The sequence below is a fragment of the Ailuropoda melanoleuca genome, chromosome 14 (assembly GCF_002007445.2).
Source record: "Ailuropoda melanoleuca isolate Jingjing chromosome 14, ASM200744v2, whole genome shotgun sequence".
In the NCBI taxonomy this organism is placed as follows: domain Eukaryota; kingdom Metazoa; phylum Chordata; class Mammalia; order Carnivora; family Ursidae; genus Ailuropoda; species Ailuropoda melanoleuca.
Genome location: NC_048231.1, coordinates 57596607 through 57622458, shown reverse-complemented (window position 1 = coordinate 57622458; position 25852 = coordinate 57596607). Strand labels below are relative to the sequence as shown.

The 25852-nt window shown below is 40.6% G+C and overlaps 1 protein-coding gene across 1 annotated transcript; it reads left to right on the top strand.

The window, feature by feature from the left end:
• The first annotated feature begins 700 nt into the window (after positions 1-700).
• On the top strand, positions 701-24252 carry CLUL1 (clusterin like 1). Its single transcript, XM_011229151.3, has 7 exons — positions 701-813; positions 1942-2090; positions 7062-7229; positions 9195-9627; positions 14694-14831; positions 20296-20510; positions 24064-24252. Exons 1-7 carry the CDS (start codon positions 708-710, stop codon positions 24250-24252), a joined length of 1398 nt encoding a protein of 465 aa, XP_011227453.1. The 5' UTR covers positions 701-707.
• The last annotated feature ends 1600 nt before the right edge of the window (positions 24253-25852 follow it).

The following is a 25852-nucleotide window of genomic DNA, read 5'->3' as shown; positions in this document are numbered from 1 at the left end:
TTATTTTATATATTTAACTTTATTAAAGCATACATTTGTGGGGTTTTGGGGGGGTTTGGGTTTTTTATTTATTTTTAAAATTTTTTTAAGGCACTTATTTGTATTTGGAATGTTTATAACAAACGTATATCAAATTAAATTTAAAAGGAAATTCATTATCTGAGAAGAAAAAAAATTTAATTGTACAGTAAGTATTCATATATCTTGATGGTTTTATAAGACATATGGGAAAAATCTGTGAGATTGCTTTTGCTTTCATTAAAAAAATAAGTAATGGACTACCTAGGTCAAAACTTGCTTGAACACTCAGAATTTTGGAGAAAAAAAAATCCCTCCGACATATTTTAACTAATTCTATATTTCAGGATGTTTACTGTTGACAAGAACATAAAATGAAGTACGGATTCTATGGGGCTACGACCCATGCTATTCGTTGTCTTCAAGTTCAAATACTTCAGATGATGACCTTATTTAACTGTCATAAAGAATGTAAACAAAATAGGAACTTGGGTTGTCTTTTTAAAAATTTATATTCCAAGTCTCCTTATGTCCCAGGCATATTAGCATAACTTGTCTAAAGTCATAAAGAAAAATTGACAGAAAAATGCTTCGGATCACCATGTGTTTTCAATTGATGCCGGCAAAAACTAACCGAATGGAAGGCATTTGGTACAGGTTTATTTTTCCTTTGCAGGAACAGCAGGAACATGAAGCCTTCACTCTTGGTGTTTATTGTGTGTCTGCTATGGTTGAAAGATTGTCACTGCGCACCGACTTGGAAGGACAGCACCGATATCCATGGAAACCTGAAGGGTACGTTTGGTTTCTTTATCTGCACCGTGTCCTGTTTGCATGTCCTGCTGGCACGTACAGTGATTGAGAGTTGAGAGATAACCGTATTCAGTACGGCCTTCTAGTTTCACGGTGAGAGGTTCTCTAGGCACTTCAACCAAATAGACATGACGCCGAACATCTGGAACAAGAATAGAAAATTCCAGGCGTGTATCTGAGAATGTTCACATATCCAGATGTTTGCTATCACACAGATAAAACTTGCCAGCTTTTGGACTGCCTTTCGTGGTATCATCCAGATGTTTGGTGTCCTCTAAGCACAGTTTTAATGAACAGTGAAATTCTTTTCTAGCATTTGAAAAATTTAAACAATTAAAGTAATCTGTGCAGTTATTCTTGAGATAGTGAAAGAACGGGATTATAATGACATCGAATCTGGTGGGTCTATGTCGTTAACTTGTGACCTTTACTTGAGAGTATATGCTTTGGATACTGAACACTTAGAAAAATAAATTAGTTAAAATGTTGCTTTAGGGGTGTCTAATTGTAAATTTAGAAGCAAGAATAAGCTCCTTTGCACATTGACTACTGCAAAGAGAGGATGACAATGAATTTCATACCCACTACATGCTAATTAGAGGTGTGTGAGAGATGTCCAGTAGGTTATTAAAGAATCTTGCATTATATGAGGTACTTTCTAGGTTTGACGCCTCCTGGGAAGGCAATTAAAGCTGAAAGAAAGGGAAATAGTTCACTATGTTTGAGGTGCCCAGTCGGGCATTTAATATAAATTGTCTGTGAAGAAAATTTCAATTTTTTTTCCTAATATAAACACACCTGAGTTTTAAGTGAAAGAAAAAAATGGATAAATGGACACAGGCCCTGAGGAAAATGACAGGAATGAGTTTAAATGAACTCTGACTCGCCTAGGAGCTCAGAAGCGAGGGATGGAAGGTATCATCTATGTGGCAGTTCTGTCCATGTGGCAGCTGACAGCCGAGTCATTGTCATCTCCTTTCAGAGTTTGATGCTGTAAACGAACAGCTAAGTCTCCATTTTGGAGACAGGAAAAATCGTGAACTCATTGTAATTCTGATACACTGTAATCTGATCAGATCTCAAAGGAAAAAACTACAATGTATCTTTTAGGTTTTTCTGAGGCTGGAGACCTAAATGTAGACGAAAAGGTAAAGAAGGCTTTGATTGGTATGAAGCAGATGAAAATCATGATGGAAAGAAGAGAGGAGGAACATACCAATCTGATGAAAACCCTGAAGAAATGCAGAGAAGAAAAGCAGGTACAGTAATGGAGAATAACACCTGTTCTTAAATATAGCTAGACCATAAACACTGCATTTCTTAATGCAATTGATAAATTACTTCTTTCCCCTAATAATGGATTTTCTGGACAGCCGCTCTTAGTGGAGAAAAAGTTTGAAGGAAATTTCAGATTTCTTCCAAGAACACAGTGCTAGCAGAGTAGACTTTTGCAGGACTCCAAATCCAGGAATTTGGGGGATTTGTCTCTCTTAGGGAAGTGCTACTTTCTTGAAAAGACTTTATCCTTAATCCTTTCCGACTTGGGATGTTGATTCAAAAGTGTTTCGGAAGTTTTTGGCTAGATCTGTGCTTTCCAAAGGTTTTTGATCTCCCATCCCTATTACTAAAATTATTATTAGCATTCACTCCTAAATTTATGCACATTAATTTATTTAGAAGTTAGACACATGAATTGCTACCATTAATATCTCAAGAATGAGGTTCATCACTAGCCAGGGTGGATATTAAGTCCATATTTCAAATAATCTTCTGGATAGTATTTTGAATTTTTTTTTGAATTATTCTTTTTTTTTAATGTTTTTTTATTTTATTATGTTAGTCACCATACAGTACATCCCCGGTTTCCGATGTAAAGTTCAATGATTCATTAGTTGCGTATAACACCCAGTGCACCATGCAATACGTGCCCTCCTTACTACCCATCACCAGCCTATCCCATTTATTTTGAAATTTTTTTAGCTGATCGCCAGATCTGATTAGATCATAGTTTTACTTTGTCACGTGACCAACAAGAGTTTATAATGAAGAAGTATCAGCTCTGCCATTTGTTTCTTGTCTACCTGAGCTTAAATTATTCACATTTTTTAATATGCTGGTTATTTTTTTTCAGGATTTTTTAAGCCTCTTGTCCATTTAGTGAGGGTTAGTCTAGTTAAAATTGGGTAATAAAACGATCATTTACCTGCGTTCTCTTAAATTGGCAATTCATTGCCATCAGCTCTAAGGGAATAGATAGGGAACCAGTGTCCATGCTCCTGGAATGGGGAGGGCCCCACTTCCCCAGGGTCCTCCTGAGCAGCCGGCAACATAGAATGGTTTGACATAAGCACCATAAGACAGCCCCAGTGTATATGAAATAGTACAGCAGCCTAATCAATTTCTTTACTCAAATGCCTTTACTTAATAGCTGCAGTTCAAACTATGTACCTTAGCAATGGGAAATATACATTACAGTTGACTCTTGAACAATGCAGGGGTAAGGGGTGCTGACCTCCAGTCAAAAATCTGCATGTAACTTTTAACTCCCCAAAAACTAAATTACTGATAGTGTACTGTTGACAGAAGCCTTACCAATAACATCAACAGTCAAATAATACATATTTTGTGTGTAAGATGCCTTATATACTGTATTCCTACAATAAAGAAAAAATATTAAGGATATCATAAAGAAGACAAAACACATTTACAGTACTGTCCTGTATTTATAAAAAAAAATCCACATGTTAAGTGGACCCATGTATTCAAACCCATGTTTTCAAGGGTCGATTATACATCTAAATGTCCATAGAGGATGTTAAAAATTGTTCATATATTACAGTACAAAGCTTAATATGTTTCTAAATTATGAACATTGCATGGCTCCCAGTTTAAGACCATTAACAATGAACATAACATTCAAAACATTTCAATTATTTTTAAAAATTATTTTCCAACGTTACCCTTAAATCAAAGAAGAAATCAAAACGGTAACAAAAATGATTTGGAGGGCACCTGGGTGGCTCAGATGGTTAAGGGTCTGGCTTCGGCTCGGGTCACGATCCCAGGGTGCAGGGATCGAGCCCCACATCTGGCTCCTGGCTCAGCAGGGAGCCTGCTTCTCCCTCTCCTTCTGCCTCTCCCTCTGCTCATGCTCTCTCTGTACCTTTCTGTCTCAAATGAATAAATAAAATCTTTTAAAAAATAATAATTTGGAAAATATTTTAAATTTTAACATTGAGAGTCAATTACTTTTAAATTTTATTTTAAATAATTTGTAAATGTGGTAAAATACACATAACATCAAATTTACCATCTTAACCATTTTTATGTGTTATAGTTCAATAGTGCTAAGTACCTACACACCGCTGTGCAACCAAGCTCCAGAATTCCTCCCATCTGGCAAAACTGAAACTCTATACCCATTGAACAACTCCCCATTTTCTCCTCCCCCTACCACCAATTTTTAAATTAAAACATAAAAATAGAAGTTTTAATATTTCCCCCTACACCCATACCCATAGACATGTGAATTGGGGGCCCCCAAACCGCAGGGAGCTGCCAGAATTCTATTTCTGAGCACAGTGGCCTCTGGCCATCCCTTAAGCCTCTGGAGCAGGGCTGTGCGACAGGCTGACCCCAAAGCTCTCTGTGAGCCTGTCACCAGACTGGTTGATGTTGTGACCATACCTACACCCCTTGTCACACAGGGTCCCTTGCAAGGAAAGGAGATCACCTGACTGGCAGATGCAAGCCCTCCTCCCTTTGGGCAGCAAGCAAAAGATTTAAGGAAACCGAAAATAGTTCCTTATGAGGAAAATGTGGAAGCCCCCAGAGCTGGATTCTTCCCCAGTGGGCTTGTGAACCGACCCCTGGGAATAATGACACTCGGTATCATTTACAGACCCTTTATAAAACACAATATCACAAGTAATCCTTCCAGCATCTGCGAAACCCATTATTTTCACTTTACAGCTGAGGAAACTGAGGCTCGGGATGTTCGTGAACCTGGTAACCCAGCCCTGTAATGAACGACGGGGGGAAAGTCAGCGGGCAGTGCTGTGTCTCTGGGACCCAGTGACTTTGTTTTTCTCCCTTTCTTCAGCCTCCCCACAAGCCAACGGTGTAAAACTATGAAAAAAATGCTCCAGTTAGGGGTGGGTCAAGTAAGCCAATGTCAGCTCGTTAAGGTTTGGACACTCAAAGAGTCCATTTAAAAATGGAAAAACCTGGGGCGCCTGGGTGGCACAGCGGTTAAGCGCCTGCCTTCGGCTCAGGGCGTGATCCCGGCGTTATGGGATCGAGCCCCACATCAGGCTCCTCTGCTGTGAGCCTGCTTCTTCCTCTCCCACTCCCCCTGCTTGTGCTCCCTCTCTCGCTGGCTGTCACTGTCTCTGTCAAATAAGTAAATTTAAAAAATCTTAAAAAAAAAAAAAAATAAAATAAAATAAAAATAAAAATGGAAAAACCTGTTTAACTCTAAGTCTCCCGCGCTGAAATTACATTAAAGTGAAGATAAAGGATACTTCGGACAAACTATGACAGCGAATAGGAGTTTGGTGCCCAGTCCCCCAGCACAGAGCACCACCTATCCTCAGGGGACCCAGGGTCATAATGGACTACTCCACAGCCCCTTGCTATTAGTATTTAGTGAGAGCATCTGAAACGAACTAAAAGTGGGAAACTCCAGGGGGGCTTAAAGTGATTTGAACCTCACACCAAGTTCATATGGGACTTTGATACACTGTAAACTACAGGAATAGTCCGTGGGTGGGACATCTAGGGGGAAACAGAAGGAATGGGCAGGGCATTCCTAAACCAGAGATCTTCCTCCACAACATGTCACTACTGAAACTTGGCACAGGTGATTCGGTAACTGGTTTTCGTTGTGCTCTTGGAGGTGAGTGGAAGGAAACAGGTAATAACACACTAGATGGCTTGCTTGCTCATCTCACTTAATACAAAGCCTTCAGAGGTAAACCCTATCGCTATTCCTCTTTGCTAAGGAAGGTACTGAGACTCAGAAATGTTAAGTAATTTGCCCAAAGGTACACAGCAACCGTAGTTTGGAATTGGAAATAGTGGGGTTTTGGTTTATGGTGACAATGAACAGGGTTTTTAAAACTGGGACAGACTTAGGAAATGTGGGCAGTATTGTTTCCTGTCACGATGGGGTAACTTTCTTGAGAAGATGTAGGAATCCAAAATTGTTCTGCAATGCCCAAGGAGATAAGAAAATCCTCAAAAGATTCTTGGCGCCACATGGTTCTTTGGGCTTAACATGCCAGGGAAGGGTGATTTCTTTTTCTCTTTCATTAGGTAAAAATGCACACTAAATTCATTTAAAGGACAGAAACTTTTCTCCCTCATGTGGTTTTCACTTAAGGGAGTCATTGTTAGCTCTGAAACTGTTTGATGGAGGAATCCATTATACCCGTCTGTCCCCTGAACTAGGTCTCAGGCTTGGAGGGAACCAGTCTTTAGAAGTCCACATGTGCAAGGAGGCCAGGGGTCTAGGAGGGGTGCTGGCCTTGAGGGAGGTCCTAGGGCAGGGTTGAGATTCTCAGGGACAGGTGTCACTTCTGCTGGGTTCCCTATCACCCAGAGTGGGACCTGGACACATACAGCAAGGCACCACGAGGGGGAGCACTTGGAATATGGATGAGAAGAAAGACGCCTCACCCCCCCCCACTCCCCCCTCCATGCCCCTCAACGCAGCATCTCTGCAATTAGAGTGTAACTTGCTAGGCAGATTTGATATACAAGAATTGCACTTTCTTGCAAGTTTAAGCACATACAAAAATCAAAGGCAGCATAAATAAAGTAAATAAATTTGTAAGCTTTATAAGCCTTAAAGCCCACTTTCCACATCTTCCAAGAACTAGATGTGGAGACAGACAAGTAAACAATTACAGTCATCCCCCAGAGTGGGGACCATGTCATGGTTCACCCACATCTAGTGGTCTGTCCCATAACAAGTACCCAATAAAGAGCTGTTGAATGAACGAATGAATAGATGGGTAGGATTTGCAGTCTTCAGTAGGGATTGATCAGTGCTCTTTTCTTAATCAAACAGAAAGGTAGATTCAAGTAGATATGTCAGCAGCCAGGGGCCCGAAGAAAGAATGAAGAAATACGTCAGATTATGCACACTTTTTAAACGGTGAAATCAGCTATGGTGCACACAGAATTACGAGATGGAAATAGGGTATTTGTTTCTCCTTTTTAATCAGGAAGCCCTGAAACTCATGAATGAAGTTCAGGGACATCTGGAAGAAGAAGAAAGTCTATGCCAGGTGTCTTTGCCAGATTCCTGGGATGAATGCAAGTCTTGCCTGGAGAGTAACTGCATGAGACTTTACACAACCTGCCAACCTAGTTGGTCCTCTATGACAAACATGGTAAGGGAAAAACAGAGCTCGAGCTTTCAGAATTCTTATGGTACTTACTCCAGTTTAATTTTTAAAAATTAATTTATCTTACTATTTAGAATAGAGATGCCTGACCTGATTCCGGCCTTTTACGGTCTAGAATCTAGCGTTCATGCTGGCTTATGCAGGAACAACCTATGTACATTCCACTTATCAGCTCAAACAGCCATTCAGTGTTTGTCTCTCCCGGTAATGGCACTTTATATATAGCTCTTAGAGATATTCTGACTCTTTCTGCCTTTTGTTATTTGTGAATATGTCCCCACTAGATTGTAAGCTCTTTGAGGGCATGGACCATATGTTATCTATCTTCATGTAAGCATTGTAGGTATCTAATAAATGCCAAATTGAATTCTGAATAATAGTATTATAGTCTCTGATTACAACCTGTTTTAATTTTTTTCCCTGGAGGCCAAACATTTGGAGACATTCTCTGCCTCCTGAAACTCTCCTTCAATAGGCTTCGCCTCTTCCGGCCACACACACATATGCAAACATTCATGTCCTCTGTAGCCATATCTGCGCATGTCCTGCACGACTGGCATGTTTTCTTTTTTGTTCCCTTTGGTTATCGTCTGGGCAGAGGGAATCACAGAGGGTGGTGACCTGAATAGGATGAGTTCTGCCCTATAAAAGGCTCCTATTGCATTGGCCTGAATTTCTCTTCCCTTCAAGAAGTGAGCTGAATATGAAAGGCAGTGAAATTTCCCTCCCCGTATCAGAGCATGCACTAATTAGGGTATGTTCCTGGCTTGGCAGTGCCATATCCAATTATACAGGGAGCAACCCCTAGGACAATTCATTTGCCAAGTTAATTTGCCTCAACTGTTAATTGCGTCTGCTCTGTTTTTATAGCCCCAGTCACTCTCCAATATACCAGAATACGGTGGAATGAGCACTGGCTGGAAGGCAGGAGATTTGGGGACCATTCCTGTCTGTGCCAGTTGTGTGACTTTATGAAAATTTCTTGGGGCTTTAAGGTTTGTTTTTGTGGGTGGATTCAGGGAAATAGAAGCTGGCAGAGAGAGGGGCAGACAATTGACCCACAATACTTTTTGAGGAAGGCGGGAGTAATATAGGAATTCCTGGAGAATTCTTTGAACAGCACTAGGATGCTAGCCCTGTGAGGTTTGATAGTTGGTATGCTCCGTAACAGTCAGCATGGCCACATCACTACCATATAAGGGCAATTGTGTTCTGGCATGAAGTTGGGTACCATATAGATGGAGAGCACTGTGTGACTGCTGGAAAAAATTCTCCCACTAAGTGTAAAATTCTACCATTATAGCTTCATTTCTTTGATTATAGCCAAGGAGGGCTTTGATCCTACTAATATATAACCATCCCTAAGTAACCTATCTAACTCAATCAGGTTTCTATAATACAGTGTGAATGTGTTTATCTTTTCCTTTCCATAGTCTAGTTTGTGAGACAAGAAAAAGGAGACCATAAATTCACTAACAATAGTCCACTGAATGAAACAAGGCAACCCCCCCACCCCAAACCCTAAGACAGAGGTGAAAACAAGAGCCTTCTTCACAGTTTTGTGGCAACCTAGACGGTACCAGCTGGCATGCTCACCACGGCCACCACATCAGGTGTGGCTTGTCAACAATACTGAAAACTTGGCCTTTTCAGGCCTTGGGTAGGCACATATAAACAAGGAAGAGTTTCAGATCCTCTTTCCAGACTCAAAATTAAAGGTACAAGAGTGTTCATAAATGATCTTAAAATGAGTCACCTTTTCCTAGCTTGCCCAGAATTGTTTTTGATTTAGAATGACCAGTGTAAATGGACTTTAAAATTTACAGTAAGAAGTGGTCCCTGTCAATTATCCTTCTGTTTAAAAATAACAAAATAAAATTGATTTTAAAAAAAGAAATGGTCCAGAAAGAAAATTAATTTCTTATTCCATTTTTATCCTCTATCCCACAGGTTGAAGAGTTTTTCAGGAAGATATATGAATACCTGTTTCCTTTCCATGAGGATAATGAGAAAGGTCTCCCTGTGGGGGAACAGTTCATTGAGGAGGACGCGCAAGTGGCTCAAATAGAGAATGTGTTCAGCCAGCTGACTGTGGACGTGACATTTCTCTTTAACCGAAGTCTTAACGTTTTCAAACAGATGCAGCAAGAATTTGACCAGACTTTCCAATCATATTTCACGTCAGATACAGACTTAATGCGGCCTGACTTTCTTCCTGCTCCATCCAAAGAGCCGAGGGAAAAAGCAGATCTTGTGCAAAGTTGGGACATTCCCAGCTTCTTCCAGCTCTTTTATAATTTCAGCCTCTCTATTTACCGCAGTATCAGCACAACAATCACCAAGACACTGAATGCAATAGAAGATTCACCAAAAGAAGGCAAAGGCAAGTATTAAAAGAGGAGCTTCCCTTAGATGTCAATGCTAAGGTCAAGCTTTGTTTACCTTTGGACAGGGTAGACATTTCTTTCTTTTTTTTTTTTTTTTAAAGATTTTATTTATTTATTTGACAGAGATAGAGACAGCCAGCGAGAGAGGGAACACAAGCAGGGGGAGTGGGAGAGGAAGAAGCAGGCTCATAGCGGAGGAGCCCGATGTGGGGCTCGATCCCAGGACGCTGGGATCACGCCCTGAGCCGAAGGCAGACGCTTAACCGCTGTGCCACCCAGGCGCCCCAGGGTAGACATTTCTAAGTTGTGCGAGGTTTCTGAGAGTGAAAATTTACGGAGAATCAAAATTTCAGAGCCTCTTAGAGAAGGCTTTGAAGTCTGCCAAACACCATCCCTCCTCCGTCATTGCCAAGAGCCCTGTGGGGCTGGTATTTCTTGTTAAAGCAAATTTTCAAAGCTGAGAAAGAAAACGTTAGCAGCGTGAGAAGCTGAACGAAACAGTTGCCTCCTTTATTAAAACTCAGGTAGATATGCTCAGCTCTATTCTGCTTGAACACCATGGGATTTCTTTAAAATCAGTCTAGACTCCTCAACTCCCAGTTTGGGAAGGAGCCCTCGTGTCCTGTATTAACCGGGTCACACTGAGTGCCCAGTGTCCTCCGCATCACTGCCTTAAGCCTTTAAATCGTAGCATTTATGCACAAAAACACAGAAGATGCTCACAGACAAACCCAAAACTACAGAAATCAGAATATCTATAAAGGATAAGAATTGCCTTCTACCAAGGCCAAACATGCCCCACGATGTTCCATGTTGTCTTCAGGCAGAAGACGATGCCTTCCTTGGGCTTCTGTGGGGGTGGCTGGGACACAGCATCTCAGATATGAGAGCTGCTGGCCAGGCCAAGGTAGCATCTACATTTCCTTAAACTTACGTCTTATGGACAACAGGCCCACGGGAAAAATACTCCCCTCTGACATGAAAAATAATGTGGGCTCCTTCTAGAAATCCTGCCATTTGTAACAACATGAATGAACTGGAGGACATTAGCTAACTGAAACAAGCCACACACAGAAGGACAAATACTATATATGATACCACTTATATGAGGAGTCTAAACTAGTCAAGTCATGGAAGCAGAGATTAGAATGGGGTTGCTGGGAGCTGAATTGAGGGGGAAATGGGGAGATGTTGTTCAGAGAGTGCAAAGTTTCTGTTATGCAAGATGAGTAAGTCCTAAACTTATAAGTCCAATTGTGCAGGAAAGCGCCTATCATTAAAAACACTGTACTGAATACTTGAAAATTTCCTAAGAGGGTAGATCTTATGTTAAGCATTCTTAATAATGATGATAGTGAAAATAACAAATAAAAGGGCAGGAGAACATTTTTGGAAGTGATGGATAGGTTTATGGCATAGATTGTGGTGATAGTTTCATGGGTTTATACTTCTCTCCAAACTCTCCAAGTTGTATATATTAATTTATGCATAGCTTTTTGAATGTAGAAAGAAATGGGCTCCTTCTAGTTATTTTCCAATTATACCAGCTGAACCTGCAATATCTGAATCAAATTCTCAAAGTTACCATGACATTGCATCGCTGGTCTCTATCTAGAAGGGGCCCATGTCACAGCACCAGAAACTGAAGCCAAAAAACAACACATGACATCTTTCCCGTCCCATTGTCCCATGAGCAGAGAACAGCCATCATTACTGGAATCCTTGTTGGGTTCTTGTTCAGAGTCTGGAGGACTTTCTCATAAGTCAGGTGTTTTCTCTGGTGTTCTATCCTGAGGTTCCAAATTCGCCAATATTCAAGGAAAGCATCAACGCAGTAGACTAAACATATCAATCCTGGGGTGATATTAGATAATTTTTGCCTGAACTTCTACAGAGATACCAATTGTTTGGGGATAATGTTGGGCATGTGTTCATTAGAACAAAATGGCGCCCCCCATCTTTCACATTGCGTACAACCTTATTCGGGGCTGTTGCTACGTTCACACGTGCACAGGAGTATATAGTGATTCCTCCACTTTGAAATGGAAATAACTTCCTAATCACTGCAACTCCCTCCCACTCCACCGACTAAGAATGTAGATTTCCACCAGTTCCGCCCCAGCTTCCTCCCCATTCTCACAGCCCAGAACCAGCCCCCACTCAGCTGACCCTCTGCACAACCTCCATGTTAGTGATAACCTGCATATCCAGAGCCCCCTGTAATGCAAAGGTAATATAAATGCAAATATGAAAAACAAAACAAAAGAGCCTGTGTTACACCCTTACACTCTCTTTCCTCTGCTATCCCTCCCCTAACCACACAGCGCCCAGCTGGCTCCACAGAGGGGACATTCTCCTCTCAGATGAGCACCTGTGGACTATTTATCAAGAATAGGCAGGGGTTGTAGGGAATTTGCAAGTGGTTTCCATGACTTTTCTGGAGGGGTGGTAGGTGAACAATAAACCTAACACTCCTGGAAAATCTGCCTAATGAGAAGACATTTTGAGCTTTGCCCCCGTGTAGACTGAATGCTGCTGCCCCCTCTGCAGCAGAACTCCTCACAGGGGTCCTGGGGGTGATCTAACCAATGCCTCGGGTTTTTAAGCTGCCCAAAGATATCTACACCCTAATCATCAGGACCTGTGAATATGGTGTGTTACACGGCAAAGGGAAGGGAAGGTTGTAGATGGAATTGAGGTTGCTTGTCAGCTGACCTTAAAATGGGGATATTATTCTGAATTACCATGTGGTACAAGGATTGTTAGAAGTGGAAGAGGGAGGCAGAGTGGAATCTCTAGAGATGGTAGCATGAGAAGGACTTGGCCCTACTTTGCTGGCTTTGCAGCTGGAGGAAGGGGGCCAGGAGCCAAGGACTATAGTTGGCTTCTAGAACTTGGAAAGGCAAGGAAATGGATTCTCCCCTAGAGCCTCTGGGGGGGGGGAGGGAATTGCTGCCCAAGCCTTGATTTTAGGCCAGTGAGACCCATTTCAAACTTCTGACCTACAAAACCAGAAGATCATTGGTGTTATTTCAAACCACTAAACGTGCGGTAATCTGTCACAACGGCAACAGGAAACCAGTACAAGCCTCCTGTCAGTTACAATGGCCAACACTGACTGAGCGCTGCGTATCTGACAACCTTCATGGATGGGCTTTATTTGTCATGATTGTCCTAAGAGCTAAAATTAGAAAAATAACTAAAATTGAATAATGAGCACCATTAAAAGAAAAGAGGCGATTATAAAAAATCTGAAACATTGGGGCACCTGGGTGGCTTAGTTGTTTAAGCATCCAACTCTTGATCTCAGCTCAGGTCCTGATCTCAGGATTGTGAGTTCAAGCCCCGTGCTGGGCCCCACAATGGGCGTGGAGCCTCCTTAGAAAAAAAAATCTGAAATATTTTGGTTTTTAGTATTTTTATTTGATTGAGTGTGGTTTCATTTTAGTCTTCATATGGGAGAATTTCCTTCCTACTTTGGTCTTTCTAAACCTCAGTTCCTGAATCTGTTGAAAGAGAATAAAATAGCTCTTGAAGTTGTCCTTGCTTGCCGTGTAAATCTCTGGAAAGGATAGAGGAGACTGCATTCAATAAAACTGTGTGGCGTAGTAGCTTGGTACAGTGCCGGAGGCTGGGAGATGAGAGTTCTAATCCTACCTTAGAGAGCATTCGCGGACTTTAATTTTCCCTTTGAGTGGGGTGGCGAGACAGAGGCAGGTGGGGAGAGTAGATGGACGATATGAGTGATGGCACCGGAAGTAGCTGCCTAAAGGGGTCTGGAGGCTCTGTGATGGGTTACTGCCATGCCATGGACAGGATGAGGAACTGGTAACGTATGGCTCTGGAATCTACCATCCCTGATCTGTATACCCCATATTAGTCTAGATGCTGGGAATAAGACAATGATTATGACACAGCCCCTGCCTCTCCGAGCTCAGTCCAGAGAAAGGAGAACAGATCACTGGACAATTACATTACCTCCATTACCATATTGTAAGTGAAATGACAGAGGAGGGTACAGGAGAATGGCATGATTTCAAATGACAAGACCAAATCCCTTCCCTCAGTGGGGGGAGTCTAACAGAGAAGATAAGAAAGAGAACAGTACAGAAAACAGAGACAAGCTCTGCAGCAGAACTCCTCACAGGGGTCCTTGGGGTGATCTAACCAATGCCGCGGGTTTTTAAGCAACAGACTCCACAATTCAGCTCAAAATGAAATGTTTCATTTTAAAATGTTGATGATTTAATTGAAGAAAAAATCGTCAGGTTGTAAATTAATAATAAATGTTTCCTAATGTGAAACTCTCAGTTGAGAACTGTCGATTTTCTGTGGGACAGACTTCTTTTTTACATCATCATTTTCATAGGAATTTTTAATTCTTCCAGAAAAAGAAAAGGGTTTCTCAAAAGTTGATCGGCTTTAGATGTTTCCCTAAATCTCTGACCCATCGTTCATAACATTATATATGTGAAATGCAAAAGGAATAGTAAGAGAGTAAATGCCTACCACCCAGCTATGGAAACAGTCCCAGTACCTTTGAAACTCCAATGTACTTTTCAATTATAGCTTTAAAAAATTAAAGTAATTATTAGAAAATTTTTAAATAGAAAGAAATCCAAAGAGAAAAGTGGCCTATAATCCCTTATTTAATTCACTGACATCAGAAATAATAATAATAAAAATAAGACACACTAAAAGAATTCAAATATATAAAAGAACAAACAAATGAAAGCTGCCCTCTCTCACCTCATCAAGTTTCTCTTCGAAAAGATTCCTCATGATTCTTTCCAGAAGATAAAATTATATGCATTAACCTTTCGGAGGTGGGGGGGGGGGCAGTGTATAAACAATCATAGTAATGGAATTGTTGGATCAAAGAATATATGCAATTTTAAATAGATGTCAAATTGTCCTAGCAAACTGTTGCCACAGTATGCCCTCCTATGACTGAATACAGAAAGATCTTGAAAGAACTGGTACGAAAAAGAAATTATGTCATGCCCACACCTTTAAAATGCAGGCCCTAATGACATGACTGTGCAAACACTGTCACCTGCAGATTCTAACCATGGAAGCCTGACTTCAAAGGTGTTGCCTGTGCAGGACAGAGGACTGTGTGGAGAACTTGGCCAGAATTTGTCAGAATGTTTCCAGTTTCATGCCAGATGCCAAAAATGTCAGGATTACCTGTGGGAAGGTAAATAATTATTATTTTCCAGGGTTTCAATAGTATTCTGCTCAGAGGTCAAAATCTCACTTTTACAAGGATCATGGGTTCATTTACCTTCCCTCAAGCACTTTTTTTTTTTGCATGCTGATTCCCATCTGGGGGTGCTCAGTGTAGGTTTAGAAACTTTCATTATTCAAAAGTAAGCCAACTCCCTTTTTCTCGTATTTAAAATTCCATCATTGCTCCTGCAACATTTTTTTTAAAGATTTTATTTATTTATTTGACAGAGAGACAGACAGCCAGCGAGAGAGGGAACACAAGCAGGGGGAGTGGGAGAGGAAGAAGCAGGCTCATAGCAGAGGAGCATGATGTGGGGCTCGATCCCATAACGCCAGGATCACGCTCTGAGCCGAAGGCAGACGCTTAACAGCTGTGCCACCCAGGTGCCCCAACATTTTTTATGCTTAAAGACCAAGAACCACTACTGCGTGCAAAAGAGAAGGTAGGAGCAAATTAGGGCACTCCTTCCTTCTTACTGCAAGAAAAAGAGAGCCCACCATGGAAGCCACCTTTCGTTGTATAAGAAAATTGTTAGCCAAGTGAGTTGTTTTGTTTCCAGTTGGTGGGTTAATTCCTAGTTCGTATTTAAATATGTAAAATGGCTCCTCCTCAGAAATAACCCTTCTCCTCCCAGACCTGGCCAAGAATGGCAAGAATGGCAAGAAATGCTTCCCTCCTATGGCCCCTCACTGTCCTCCCTCCCTCCCCTCTTCTCCTTTCCCCTATACTAACTGAAGTCACTCCTCCCACCTGCCAGCCCACCCCCCCAACACATTTTCTCGTAAAAGCCAAGAGGTTTCAATTCCTATGCTTCTGCTTTTCACCTCGCTGAAGCCCTGAAGGAAGGAGTTGCTAAAAGGCAAGAAGGTTGAATATAAATTGGACCTTTTTGTTTTTTCTCCTGAACGGCTAATTCACTGACTCTGCAGCTCTGTTTCATCACATGGAGAATGGAAATAACAGATCTATTTTATACAGGTGTTTTGTAGATTACATGAAATGTCTACCATACTAATGATTTTCATTATTGAAGGTTTTGCTTTTTAAGTCACAGTTACAAGGTTGCATGCAGAAACAGAAGTTTTTATTTTATTTTTTTGATTATTTATTTATTTATTTGACAGAGATAGAGACAGCCAGCGAGAGAGGGAACACAAGCAGGGGGAGTGGGAGAGGAAGAAGCAGGCTCATAGCAGAGGAGCCTGATGTGGGGCTCGATCCCACAACGCCGGGATCACGCCCTGAGCCAAAGGCAGACGCTTAACCGCTGTGCCACCCAGGCGCCCCAGAAACAGAAGTTTTTAGAACAGAAAAATATACACAAATACCCTGATTACTTACAAAAATAGTCCCACTCAAACATCCCATCTACGTATCATCAACATCCTTTCATCCAGTTAAAAACTTTGCTGAATAATCTCTCCGTCATAAAATCATGCAGAAGATGGGGAGAGGGAATCGGAGAAAGGTGGTCAAGAGGTACAAGCTTCCAGTTATAAGATAAAGAGGCGCGAGGCAGGTAAGCTACGGCAGGATGGCCATCGCTAACACTGCTGGGTGACATACAGGAAAGTCGGTATGAAAGTAGATCCTAAGAGTTCTCCTCACAAGGAGAAATTTTGTTTTCTTTCTGTTGGCTCTATAGGACATGATGGATATTAACTAAACTACTGCAATAATTCGTTCACGATATATGTAAATCAGACCACCGTACACTACATCTTAAACCTAGACAGTAATATATGTCAATGATTGCTCAATAAAACTGGAAAAAACATGGCAGAAATCAGATAATACAGTACAAATGTCTCAGACAATCAATACACATCAGACAATGTGTTAGATTCAGCAGACATCGGGTAACACGGGAAACAGGCAACGTGAATCGGCTGCTGCATAGAGAAAACGTCAAGGAAAGGGTGCTCTATCACGCTCCCATACGACTTAAAGCTTTTAGGATAAAATGCATTTTGTTACAACGGTATGAAGGATGAAAGAACAAGAACCCATGTGCCTACAGCTGGATTCAGAAACAAAACATTACCAAAATAGATGAAGCCCCCTCTGTGCCCCTTCCAGATCATATCCTCTTTATCCGCTCAAAAGAAAACTGCTATTTTGAGTTTAGTGTTTATTACTCCTTTGTTTTTCTTTATACTGTTATCACATGTATGTCTCTAATAATACATACAACATACATAGCAATGTTTTGCATGTGTTTAATTTTGTATTGTCCAAGTATGATTTTTAAGTTTAAAACTATGACTCATATAAATATAAAATGAGCACGTGTCAAGATGAATTTATCCTGTTAATAAGGGAATCCACAAAGTGTTAAAGGTGTTTCAAAGGAGTACAGGAGAGACTAAAGAAATTATAGTCAAAGATAGAACATGGAAGTCAGATTGCAAAATTAAATATAAAACTAGTTATTGTTCTAATGGGCAATAAAATTAGTTTTGCAGTAATGTTTTCTATCAGACCAAAATAACTTATGTCTCTACCGGACAAAGAGCCCTTGCAACTTTTCAATTTAGAATGTTCGTCTAAGCACATAGAATCTGGCCCTGAGCACCAGTAAATGGTAAACCCAACAAAAGATCATTTCCCTAGAGAATCAAAGGGGTTTTAGGTGGGTTTCTTGGTCAGCGCTTTATATAACGTTGACAAGAATGCAGCCATTCTTCTGCCTTATTTCCAAATTTTGGATGATTTTTCTTAACAATGTAAAATATTATTAGTTATGTATTCTTTGGCAACTTGGCTTGTCACAACATAGTTTGTGCGATCTGGCCATGTGAATACGTGTTCTAAGTCATTAAGTCCCTGCTCCCATCAGTCTGTGCAGACGTACCAAATTTATCCATTCTCCGTAAGTCTAGTTAAGTTGCTTCCACGTGTCGCTATTACAAACAGCTCTTCTACATTGTGCCAAACATTAATTTTCCCTCTCCAAGCAACATTTGATTCTTCCCTTGTTCTAAGATGGACCACATCGCTATAATTATAGATGCAAGATCTTATAAATCTTATAATAAATAAATTTATATTTGATAAATATTTTCCAAGACATCATAAATCTTTTTGTTTTCCCACTAGTTACCATGCATTTTTGACCCTGATTTTAAACAGATTTACTGTGACTCTTTTCCTCTTCTCCCATATCGATTGCTGGTACTGAATATATACATCCAAATTCAAAATAATAGTATCCCTTTGAGAGGATGCAAAGGGGTTTTGATGTGGAAGGGGCACAGTGGGGGCTTCATATGTTTAGGTAATATTTCATTTCTTAATATAAGTGGTAGGCACATGGGATTTATACCAAGGAACTTTGTCTCCTGCCCATTTTGTTATATAAGACCATATAATTATCAATTGAATTAGATCTGTTTTGAAAGTGATATGGGTATATAATCAATTACTTAAGAACAATAGGCATATACTGGGAACTCTCCTAGGCAGAAGGGGGCATATGTATAGATTAAAACAAAATAACCACAATAATTTGTGGTTTCTTCCATCAAGAGATATTTTATTTTATATTTTATATTTATTTATTTTATATATATATAAATTTTCCAGTCCATAAATCTGGGCTTGGCCGTGGGTCTGTTCTTAGTGAATGCAGCATTGGCAAATGTGACCAAAGTGCAGGCTTGACATGTGCTAGTAAATTAAACCTTGTTCTGGGGCATCTGGGTGGCTCAGTCCATGAAGCATCTGCCTTTGGCTCAGGTGGTGACTCCTTGATCCAGCCCCACAGCAGAGTCGGGCTCCCTGCTCAGTGGGGTGTCTGCTTCTGCCCCTCCCCACCCCATTCATTCTCTCTCACTCACTCACTCTCTCAAATAAATAAATAAAATCTTTAAAAAAACCCAAAAAACTTCTCTCTTGCTGTTGGACATCTATCTACTACCATGTGAATATTTGTGTATCTCCTTTGGAGAAATGTCTACTCAAATCCTTTGCCCATATTTTAATTTTGTTGTTTGTCTTTTTATCATTGAGTTGTAAGAGTTCTTTATATATTCTAGATACTAAACCCTTATCAGATATATTATCTACAAATATTTTCTCCCATTCCCATGTGCTGACTTTTCACTTTTGGAATGGTGCCTTTTGAAGTATAAAAATTTTTCATTTCAATGAAGTCTAACATCTATTTCTTTTCTTTTTTGTATTTTGATGCTACATCTAAGAAGCATCACTGAAGTGCCAGGGGGCTCAGTCAATTAAGTGTCTGATTTCAGCTCAGGTTATGATCTCAGGGTCATGAGGTCGAGCCCCACATGGGGCTGCTTGAGATTCTGTCAACAGGCAGTCTGCTTGAGATTCTGTCCCTTCCTTTTCCCTCTGCCCCTCCCTCCACTCACCCTCACTCTCTCTCTCAAATAAATAAATAAATCTTAAAAAAAAAAAAAAGAAACCATTGCCTAATCCAAGGTCGCATAGATTTACACTTATGTTTCACCTACAAGACTTACATATCTAGTCCATGTATTTAGGTCTCTGATACATTGGAGTTCATTTTTGTATGGTGTGAGGTAGGAATCCAGTTTCTTTCTTTTGCACTGGATATCCAGTTGTCTCAGTTCCATCTCTTGAAAAGACTGTTCTTTCCCTCATAGAATTATCTTGGCACCTTTGTTGAAAACCCATTAACAGTAAATACAGGGTTTATTTCAACTCTCAATTCTATTCCATTGATCCTTATGTCTATCCTATGTCAATACCACACTCTTAAATGTTGTACTTTGTAGGAAGTTTTGGGAAGTGTGAGTGGTCTGTCTTCAGATCATCCTTCCAAAATCAAGCTGCTCATCAACACAGCTATGTAATTTCCTATAATCCTGATTCAGTTCAGATGGGTTGTTGTGCAATACAGCACAGAGCTGCAAAATCGTAGTGTCTTGTGAGCACAAAGGTTTATTTCTCACTCTGCTGTGTCAATTACAGTTTGAGTGGAGGCTCTGCTACACCTGTCACTCAGGGCATGGCAGCCTCCACTATATGGAGCAAACCTAGTTCCGCCATCAGGGGAAAGGGAACATGAAAAATCCTTAACTGTTCCTTATGCATCCTCCAGAGGTGAGACCCATTACCTTGAAAATACCACACTCAACTTCAAAGTGATGGGAAGCACAATCTCCCATGTGTCCTGATCAGAATGTCAGTGAGTAGCCCCAATGACCCTTTAGAGACACTACAGAAAGGAGGAAAAGAAAAAGACACATTTGCTAAATGTCCAATGAGCAGGCACTTCACAGTGTTATATCATTCATGCCTATTTTACCTAATTGAAACCTCACTGAAGGTCCAAAGGCTGGAAATAGAAATAGAAAGCCTAAGGCTGGGATTTAAACCCACATCACCCAACTCCAAATGTCATGGGCATTTTCCTTCACCATGTGACTTTCTTCTTTGCTAGACTGTCCTCACGTACCTGAACTACACACAAAAGTAGACGAGGCCCTCGAATTGGTCAACATATCCCATCAGCAATATGCCCAGGTTCTCCAGATGACCCAGCATCACCTAGAGGACACCACATATCTGATGGAGAAGATGAGAGAGGAATTTGGCTGGGTGGCTGAACTGGCAAACCAGATTCCAGGAACTGAGAACGTCTCCAGTTCCGTAAAGGTAATGGAGAGACCCGAGAACGGATATGGTGATTCCATGGGCATACACTGATTTTTTTCTGTTAACTCACCTGTGTAGTACATCGGCATTCGAAAACAAGCTGTGGGAGGATATTCGTATTTCCATTATGATTGTATTCAGGCTGACTTGAAACAAGAAACTCTATAAACAAAACCAACTTGAAATGCAAAATGCTTTTTAATCCAGACATGGCCAATTCTGCTTAGAACTACAGGGATGTACTAAACTGATACAAGTAATCTTGAAGAAACCTAACCAGTGTAATTTTTAAGAGAGAAGACTTTCAGGTGAAGTGACGAGCTCAAATGCTGACCCTGATACTTAGCAGCTAAGTTTGGGAACATTCCGTAACCTTTCTAGGTCTCAGTGTTCCCCCCTGAAGAATGGAAATCATAAAAGAATGCCTTCAAATGGATGTCCGTAAAGCCATTAGTATAGGTTCCCTATCCAAAGCAAGAGCTTTGTAAATTCTAGCTCTCAATAGTTTTTGAAACAAAAAGCTGCTGATTTACCTTGCGAGTTAAACGTATTTGTATACTAACATTCACAACAAAACATACTGCCATCTTAAGTTGCACTTACACCATGTCTCCCACCGTCAATCAATAACCTAAACCAGTGACTGAATTTCTCTTTTAACCAACTGCCCCCACCCCCACTCCCGTAACACGCATTACGTCAACCTACAAATGTACTGGGCTGACGACTCCTGATGAGGTTAGTTACTGACGGTTCCTAAAAAGACCTGGATACAAAAATCACCAGGCAGAGCAACTGAGGAAGCAATAGTTTGTGCCTCATGTAATATCAGTGCCTTACCCAGATCCCGGGGGATCCTTTCACCAACTCTGGCTGGTGAGGCTGCTAACTGCTCTTCTCGCCCCCAAACCTTCTCCAAAGGCTTGCCCTAGGGGCCACTTAAGAGCTCCCGGCCGCAGAAATAAAACAAGTCGAAATCAGAGAGGGAGCCAAACCATAAGAGACTCTTAATCATAAGAAACCAACTGAGGGCTGCTGCAGGGGCGGGGATAACAGGTGAGGCGCATTAAGGAGGCACGTGATGTGAGGAGCGCTGGGTGTTATTTGCAACTGACGAATCAGTGAACTCTACCTCTGAAACGAATAATATACTATATGTTAACTAATTGAATTTAAATAAATTAAAAAAAAAAAGAGCTCCCTGCAGCATCAAGCTGAGGCCAGAGGTCACCTGAAGCCACATCCTAGATTAGCTTCTCCCTCTTGTCTGTGTTGGTTGCCGACTCCCCCCCCTCCCCGAGTTTCCCCTGAAGTCACCCTTAGTCCATCACTTGCGTCAGAGTCTCAGGCTCTAATTCCAGGGAATCTGACCTATGATAATCTGTGTCCTAGTAGTTCTGTCTCTTTCAGACTGCAAAGTTGTGGCCCCTGTGTGGTTTGAGACATAAGTTTAGAGAGTCATAACCAGCACATTAAACAAACAAAACAGAATAGGGCAGACTGGGAGAGAAAATATTAGAACACATTATCTTTAACAAATCATATCGCATATATCATGGAACTTTCATTTCCATTACGTGCGTGTACATGTGTGTAAATATGTGTGTATACATATATGTAAGACTTGTTTTTGAGTCATGATGTAAAATGTATTTGTAACTACCGAGCAGTCGAATGTTCTGAAAACCACTCTCCCATCCCGGCTGATTCTCTGATTCATTTCCTCCGTTAGATAGATCGTAGCCGAGGAGAGTAAAATAATTCAGTATACTTGATCGTCTCACAAATACAGACTTTCAGCTAATGAGGAAAAGCTCTTGTCTTAAAGAATAAAATCTGAAGAAAAATTTGAGCAGTGCTTTCAGTCTTTAGAAAATTACAGCCCAGAGTTAATTGCTTTCATCATCATCAGTATTTTCCATTCTATGCTTCAGTCTGCTTCTATTCTAGTGTCTCTGGGTAACACTAACAGATTTACCTGAAATTCTTTATACTGATAACAAAGGCAATTCTGTACAAAAATCTCCATATGAAATAAAATTATGGTTTTCAAAGATACATTGTTCTAATAATCATTGTCACAAAAGAGCACTTACTATGCATCAGGCAATGTTCTAAGACTTTTTCATACACCAGACAGGTTCATACTCTCAGTGATCCCTCTGAGGTATTGTTTTTCACATTTTACAGGTGAGGCACAGAGAAGTTAAACAACTTGTCTGAGGTCCCACAGCTAGGAAAGCAGCAGAACCAGGATTCAAACCTAAGCAGCATTTTCCCAGAATTGTTGAACTTAACCACTTTGCCAAACTACCTGTAAAAGTTATTTTTCTCAAAACAGCTCTTATTTCATCATGTAACAGAAAGTGCAAGGTCATAAAACAACAAGGACTGAAGAGGAATCCACAAATTCCAACAGGTGAAAAGTTATGCCCCTCAGGTTGTAGTTACATGGCGTTAGCTTTATAATTATTCATTAAACTAGACAAAAAAGTTTTATGCAGTTTTTATGTGGTTATATTCACCAAAAGGATAAGGGGGAAATCATGTTCATTATTCTTTCATAAACTAGAATTAAGAAATTATCAGTTTTTGGGGCGCCTGGGTGGCACACCAGTTAAGCGTCTGCCTTCGGCTCAGGGCGTGATCCTGGTGTTATGGGATCGAGCCCCACATCAGGCTCTTCTGCTATGAGCCTGCTTCTTCCTCTCCCACTCCCCCTGCTTGTGTTCCCTCTCTCGCTGGCTGTCTCTATCTCTGTCGAATAAATAAATAAAATCTTTNAAAAAAAAAAAAAAAAAAAAAAAGAAATTATCAGTTTTTATTCAGCTTCTTAATATTTGTTTTAGTTTTTTTTTTTTTTTGATAAGGGGGTTATTTGAAAACCTTTTCAAAATAGTTCTCTTGAGGTTACAATGAACTTGCATGTCAGTACAGTGTCATTTAAATTATTAAAATCAAAGCACACACACTTGAGAATTCACTAAGAGTAACCCCTGTGACTTTCAGATGACTGGTTCTCACAAACATTGCACATGCCACCCTCAATTGTAAATGTCCTAGGAAAACTCAGTATTAAACTTGGTGCATCACATTAATATTTGTGATGCTGACAGTTGTGCTCACCAAATACTCCATCAGCAGCTCTTGCTGTTAGAACTTGCTGGTGCCACGTGGCAAGTTCTGGCCAAGGAAATGCGAACAAGACTGACCAGGGTTATTTCTAGACTGAGAGAGTGCAGGGTCCGTGTGTGCTCATCGGCTCTCTGTCTCTGCCAAGGGCACAAAGAAAGACAGGTGTTCCTCGTGTTACAGCCACGAGATGACATGCCACTGTCAACCAGGGTCCCGAGCAGTGGAGGCTGTGCAGAGCCCCTGAAATGGACACGAAACATGAGTGAGAAATAAATGTTTGCTGTGTGAAGCCACTGGGATGTTGGGGCTACTTTGTTACCTCAGCACAACCTGGCCTATCCTAGCTGATGTGCTCTTACATGAATGCTGAATGTGCCCTGGGGTATAGTAATCTTTCATGTGTGATCCTTCTTCTTAGGTGGTTCCAAATGTTCAGGAAGGTGATTTTTCCAAACAAGATGACACGACGGTAGACTTAAGCGTTCTGTCTTCCCCCAACTTCACACTCAAGATCCCTCTTGAAGAAAGTGCTGAGAGTTCTAACTTCATTAGCTATGTGCTGGAGAAAGCTGTGCAGCATATTAAGAAACATTTTAAAACTTGGTAAGCAGAGTGTCTGGTTAGGAATGCCTTGTTGATAGGAATAGATGATTCATAAAAAGGAAAGACAACAAAACTAGTTTTTAAATATCTAGAAAATAGGGGCGCCTGGCTGGCTCAGTTGGAAGAGCAACTGACTCTTGATCTCAGGGTCGTGAGTTCAAGCCCCATGTTGATAAAATACCTGGAAAATATGTTCAACCTCATTAATCATCAAAGACATAAAAATTAAGACAAGATAGTACTGTCTGCCTATCAAATGTGTAAATTTTTAAAAATACAAAATTTTGATAGGAATGTGATGAAATGGGAATTCTTATATGTTCTTGGCAAGAACACAAACTGTTTTTGCCTTTTTGAAAATAGCTTTTTGAAAAGCTATTTGATTATGCATGTCAAGAGCCATAAAACTTCTTTTTGATATAGCAATTCCATTTCTGGAATCAATCCTAAGAAATAAATCTAAATTTGATTAAAAGTCTCCCCAACTCCCCTGCAGGAGCACCTAGGTAGCTTAGTAGGTTCAGAGGACTCTTGATCTCAGCTCAGGTCTTGATCTAGGGTCGTTAAGTTCAAGCCCTGCGTTGAGCTCCATGCTGGCCGTGAAGCCTATTAAAAAAAAAAGTCTCCCCCAGCCTCAAAATCTACATTTGGAAAATTATTTAAAGTAGTAACATTTTAAGGGGCGCCTGGGTGGCGCAGTCGTTAGGCGTCTGCCTTTGGCTCAGGGCGTGATCCCACCGTTCTGGGATAGAGCCCCACATCAGGCTTCTCCGCTGGGAGCCTGCTTCTTCCTCTCCCATTCCCCCTGATTGTGTTCCTTCTCTCGCTGGCTGTCTCTCTCTGTCAAATAAATAAAATCTTAAAAAAAAAAGTAGTAACATTTTAAAAACAATTGTAGTGACTAAAGACAAGAGAATGGTTAAGTAGATTGTAGTTTAAAATCTTCTGAGTTAGTGGCACAATTAAAACTGTATATAACATTCTCTTTTGGTAATACAATCAATCTTAAATAATAATTAAATTTTAATTCTAAGTTATCACTCATAAGGGAACTTGTTAGTAGGTCAATGTATAATTAAGCTAGATATTATGTAATTTGCTGCTTGTCCCTTTACCTTTGAGCTCTGGAGAACTTTTTTTCAAGTTATAGTAGTCAAACAATCAATATCTTTTTTGCATCTCCTAAGTGAAGGCACAGAACCCAGGTACCGTGGAGGAGAATCTTTGACAAGATTCTTCCCAAGTGAGTTTCCTCTCCAGCAGGGGCTGGGGCAGGGGTTTAAAAGACATACATATAACAGTGATGCAAGATGGCATATAGTCAGTCCCATGGCCCAGGCCTCTGGGAATTGAAGAGAGGACACTTGACTTTCCAGAAAAGGAGAGACTATTCAGCCGCATATATTTCTTTTTTCCTCTTCTTTTCCCACTGGCCGTCTATCTCCTTTCCTTTGCTCTTTCCCTTTCTTCCTTCCCTCCCACCTTCTCTTCCCTCTTCTTTTCTTTAAAGAAAATGGGCTTTCCATTATTTTGCTATATATTAATTTTTTCAAAAGCCCCAAGAGCATTTATTCTATTACCCATTCTGAACTTTTATTCCAAGA

What these genes read in the sequence shown, in the direction of transcription:
- CLUL1 (XM_011229151.3), top strand. Translation starts at nt 708, where the DNA reads ATGAAGCCTTCACTCTTGGTGTTTATTGTGTGTCTGCTATGGTTGAAA. An exon ending in TATCCATGGAAACCTGAAGG is followed by an intron (nt 814 to 1,941) that starts GTACGTTTGGTT and finishes TGTATCTTTTAG; the next exon opens with GTTTTTCTGAGGCTGGAGAC. An exon ending in AATGCAGAGAAGAAAAGCAG is followed by an intron (nt 2,091 to 7,061) that starts GTACAGTAATGG and finishes CTTTTTAATCAG; the next exon opens with GAAGCCCTGAAACTCATGAA.